At 43.8% G+C, this 5276-nt stretch overlaps 1 protein-coding gene across 1 annotated transcript; it reads right to left on the reverse strand.

Annotated features, from left to right (window-relative positions):
• Positions 1-765: 765 nt before the first annotated feature.
• LOC135518123 (protein kish-A) lies at positions 766-4778 on the reverse strand. Its single transcript, XM_064943033.1, has 4 exons — positions 4406-4778; positions 4017-4126; positions 2024-2058; positions 766-1837 (listed from the first exon to the last, which is right to left on the reverse strand). The coding sequence occupies exons 1-4, from the start codon at positions 4406-4408 to the stop codon at positions 1767-1769; spliced, it is 219 nt and encodes a 72-aa protein (XP_064799105.1). The 5' UTR covers positions 4409-4778; the 3' UTR covers positions 766-1766.
• Positions 4779-5276: the final 498 nt, after the last annotated feature.

The following is a 5276-nucleotide window of genomic DNA, read 5'->3' on the forward strand; positions in this document are numbered from 1 at the left end:
GTCAGACTGTAGCCTACCACGCATTTTCTAGAGTAGAGGGTTACAGTCGAGTGCGGGCCTCAGATTTTCAGGTTATCGCATATAGTCTTAGTCAGGCAGGTTCTTTTTTTAATTGAATCTTTAACTAGGCAGGTCAGTTAAGAACAAATTGTTATTTACAATGACGGCCTAACTGCCTTGTTCAGGGGCAGAACGACAGGGGCTGATCTCGTCAGCTCGGGGATTCGATCTAGCAACATTTTGGTTACTGGCCCAATTCTCTAACCACTAGGCTACCTGCCTCCCCTCCGAAGCATCATCTACTAGCCTACTGACATTACAAGCTGTTCGTCTCTGCTGTTGGACCATTCCTAGATGGGAGACATGTCTGACCTGCCAAATGAAATAAATGATCCAGACGTTGGCTGGAGTGAGTTCATTTGTTGACACACATCAACCTAACAAACTACAGTACGACTGCCAATCCCTCCACACCAGCCCCCCACCCAACACCAATCCCTCCACGACAGTCCCCCTAAAGCCAATCTCTCGAGAACAGTCCCCCTAACACAAATCACCCCAGCCTTCCGAGAGGGAAAAACTATACTCAAGATCTGCAAATATAACCATTATTCTAGGTTACCAGCCTTTGGATAAGGGTCGGGGTCCAGTGTGTGTGTAGCCATTAGGTAGTAGAGGAGATTTGGCCTGTTTTCCAGTTTCTTAATGTGTATTAGAAGATTCTGTCGGTTGTATGTACAGGCAACAAGTCAAACAGGAAAAGAATCCCTCAGGAGACGACAACAGTTGTCTTTATTTCAGATTGAATGACAGTTTGGCTGTAGTGCTGTCATAATGGGCATGTTCCAGGTCCTATTGATTTCAGTCACGCTACACAGTAACTCAAAAGGCACTTGCACATCTGAGCAATCTTTTTTTGCAGGTGTATGGTAACAATTAGACAAGATGAAGGAAAAAGGAAACCGCACACTGCTCGATAGTGTCACTGATCTTTACTAAGCTTCCGTATCGGCCTCACGGCCAGTCGCGCTGCACAGACCATCAGATCTCACGACTGCAAGACAAAAAGACAACATGGAACAAAAAGGAAAAAGACATGGAACACTTTCTACCACAGGGTCACGTTTCACCAAACAGCTTCAATCAGTTAGCTAGTTAACACTAATCAAACACTTATTTTCTGAATGAGAATTTAAGTTGAATACGGGGTTAATGTTTCTGAAATTTAGCCACTTTGTGACATACCCCCAGTGATCAATGAAAAAACTGAATCCTGGGTTACAGAAAGGCACAACTGTCCAATAGTCTAATCAATGGAGTCTTATGTACAGAAAAACAGTCAATTCCTCAATACACTCCTCACCAAAATCTGTCCATCTACCATATGGACCTCATTACAAATCAGAGTGCAGTGAAAAACATGGGGCAATCCCTACGGTTAATATCAGAGGACAACAAATGTCAGTGTTTACAGAGAGATCCAGGAGGCCGTTGGTTAACAACTGATTGGGGCTAAACTGTGAAATGGCCACCAGAAGGATGGAGGGAGTGATGGAGGAGGCTTGCGATCTTCTCTAGAGTGGGACCCTATGTGTTACTACAGAACATTAACCACGCCCCGTGCGGCACCCCACCGAAGAGAAACACAGCTGTGTCCCATACAGGCTCCTCTGTGAGAGTGGAGATACTGCTGCTGCTTCTCCTGAATGACTCAGTCTTCTTCATTCTGCCACTAGGAATCCCAGTGTGCAGGGCAGGGTGGGTTGCTAGTCGGAGAAGAGGATGGAGAGGGCCATGACGACACAACAAACCGCCACGTACGGACTCTTCCTCTCACCTGGGGGGCAGATGGTAGAGGTCAGAGGTGATGATTGGAGATTTCAGAAGCTAACAGGGAAATAGTGAATGCTTTCGTGGTGTTCAGAAAAACCTCTGACCACAGTATTTCAACACTGGGTTCTAAAAGTGCAACAACTTATAGATGGTCATCAGCACATGTCTTCTAGATCTGGGTTCAACGTACCTATTCTCGCACATTTCCAGAAGATACCCAAGAGGCTGCAAAAAGAAAGAAGTAATTTTAATGAGCTAGGTAAAGAGTAGATCAAGAGAGAGATAGACAGTCCATATAGACTAAGGAAGAGGACAGTCGGTGAACTGACATCAGGGGGTTGTTTAGTAAACACACATGTGGACTGACAGTGGGTGACTGAGGTACAGTAAGGTGATGCTAGAGGCTACTAATTAGCCCACTAGCCCTCAACTGAACTGGCAGATGGAAATTATGTGTGTCCATATCTTGATGGGGATGATTAGGGGGATCAGACAGTTTCATTAATTTCCTTCCCCTTAGTAGCGGCCATAGAGGAGGAGGGAGAGGGTGGAAGAGCCCCCCCCCCCGGCGTGTCTAATTTTATTCTTGACCTCAGAAATAAAGACAGATGTGCGAGAAGTGCAGCGGGAAAATACAATCCAGGCCCATGTATGTATGAGGAAGACCAGACAAGAAACCATGTGAGAGACTTGGGACTGAGCCCAACATCAGCTCTATGACAAAGGTCAGGGGTTAGAGGTCAGAGGGTAGACTGCGCGTAAGCACTCCTCTGGGAGTCGGTCTGCGCTGGAGTTTTAAACCCACAACAGAACACACTATCCTCTCTCCATCACTCATCTCTGTCTGTGTAGAAAAGCTTTAGCCACCAGAACTGCTACTGGAGACAGATTCACATTGGTTCAGCCATCTTCCCATCACTTTCCGTTCTTTAGCCTAAAGAGGAGAAGAGCTGGTTCAGTTGCTTGTCTAAACACACTCAGCACCATATCACTGCTGAATGATACCAGTCCCCTTCGAACACAAATAACAATATCCAATATTTAGATTAGTAGAACACATTCAGAAAGTGGAAAAGATGTGTTAACGCCAGCACTGTAATGCCCAGGCAGTGTGTCATTCTAATTTGTCTTGGAGAGTGTGTTTTCCGAGCTCAGATCACTGGCTCACAATAATCCCCTAATTTTCCCCTAACCCAACATGTGGCACACAGTTTGTTGCCTTAGCCTCCCTCACTCAGAGGATAGAGGGGAAAAACACAGTTGTGAAAAGAGAGAAAGAAAGACTGAACTGTTGTGATGTTATCAGCGCTTAGGTTCCCCCTACCAAGAACAACATTGAACTAATGTGATGTGTATGTATGATGTGGTCCCAAATACCAAACTCACTGAGAGTCAGAAACAGTCACTTGTCTAGTTTATGATAGTGATATAGTCTTGTTTATCACCGCTAGTAGCTGCAAACACTTCCAATCCTCTAAAGGAACACATAAAAACACAAAGCTCTACTCTCCTCCCCAGAGCATTACATGGTTTAAGTGGAATAGAGTCAACACAGCCAAAATATCTGAGTAGAGACCTACTACTCTGAGTAGAGACCTATGCGAAGAGTCAGTGACAGACAGAATAGTCTCCTGAGGTAGTTAGCTGGCTACCAAGTGTGCGATTTGGTTAAGGGTTCCCAGAATGGTGAGAGTGCTTGGAAAGGCATGGATTGAGCAATGATGTTAGTGTATCAGAGATGGATTACTGCTGGGGTTAAAGTTGGCCGTTGGGGTAACATCGCTTTCCCTGAATGTTGTCTTTCAGAAACTAACAAATGTAGGCCTCTTGCAGGCTAAGTCCAGGGCTGTGGATGGGTAGTTAACAACTAGGGCTTTAGCTCAGTGGGATAACACTGTCAGTACATACTAGAACTGGGAAAATAAACCAAAAGTTTAGACACCGACCATAACATATCGCTGGCATTTTACTGATATTGTTCATTACGATAAGTAGCCTATACTTAGAAAAATGCAATGTTTTAAACAAAATAAGTTTGTTAATATGGGTGACTGTTAATCAAACTAGTAGTAGTAGTTTAAAGATTCATAAAAAAAAAAACTGGTGCACAATAATGTTAAACGTATATTTCCATTTATCGTTACACACATCTCGTTACCACATCTAATACTGTCAGTAAGTACCCGGTCTTGTTCTTGTCCAGGAGACTGGGTGCCATGGCTCTGAGATAGGCACAGGTACAGATGAGCAATAGGATCACTGTCAGCAGGCTCTGGAAGTTAAATATGGCAGACTAGAGAGGGAATGAGAGCGGTTATCGCTGGTTCAACATCCATCATCTTTCTAGGATGCATTTATGACACCATTCTGGATAAATCAAGTTAGCTAGCTCAGCTGGCTTCGCTGAGGAATTTGCGACTAGCTAAATAGTTAGCCACCTGTCTACCTAACTAGGGACAGTGGCTCGTAATAAGAACGGTTTAAAGAGTGAAATAAATTCCACATAATTCACAAAACATATCTTAATGCGGCGATTGAAGTTATTACATCTATGCTGATGTTTAAGACTCACCATGTTGGAGGTAGGTCCGCTAACTAGCTAGCTGCCACCTCACAATTCCCGTAGCGTCACAGACAGATGACGTGTACGGAACAAGAGACGACCTGAAACCGCGGCGCTTTGCCATTTAAACTATATTTTTGCAGCGGTTGTAGGTTTACATGTCGACCCTCAGATATTACAAGACACATCCAACTATCTAACAACGTAGGCTGGTGCAGTTTGAGGTAGATCGGACATTCAGGTACGTGCGACATGTTTTGCATTTAGCCACACGTGTGCAGTGCAAACTACGTTGCCTGAGCTTTGTTTACAAACAAGCCTGATGCATGGAAACAAAGACATAGAAATCACCATGGAACTAGCATTCGGGTATGATTGCAAATTAAGTAGGCTGCTTACTATGAGAATCTCATGTCAGTCGATCTCTGTCATGCAGTCTATTCGCACTCTGTAACATGGCCCAATCCCGTCTTCGTCATCTTCTTCTTCTTCTTGTATGGTATAGTGGCGTTCGCAACAATTATATGTGCATTCCGCCACCTACTGTACAGGTGGATAATAAAGATCCCAAAAGGTAAAAATGAGGGTTACATTTTTTAAATAATAATAATAATACATACAATAATAATACATAGAAAAAAAATCCATGCAAACTATCAATAATGACATTTTCATTCAACTAAATCATCCTGCTTTACTGTTTTAATCAGGTCCCTACACAGGCTCCGAAGGATCCTGTGAGTGCAGGACATTTCCTAGCGACAGTAGTCCTTGCAGTGCGTCTGCCGTTAAGAAAACTTGTCGGCTGCAGATATAATGAGGTCTAGCTTCTAGGACGTCTTAGACACTTGTACCGTTAATAACTGTGGCTATAAATGCT

Source organism: Oncorhynchus masou, chromosome 28 (assembly GCF_036934945.1).
Source record: "Oncorhynchus masou masou isolate Uvic2021 chromosome 28, UVic_Omas_1.1, whole genome shotgun sequence".
NCBI lineage: Eukaryota > Metazoa > Chordata > Actinopteri > Salmoniformes > Salmonidae > Oncorhynchus > Oncorhynchus masou.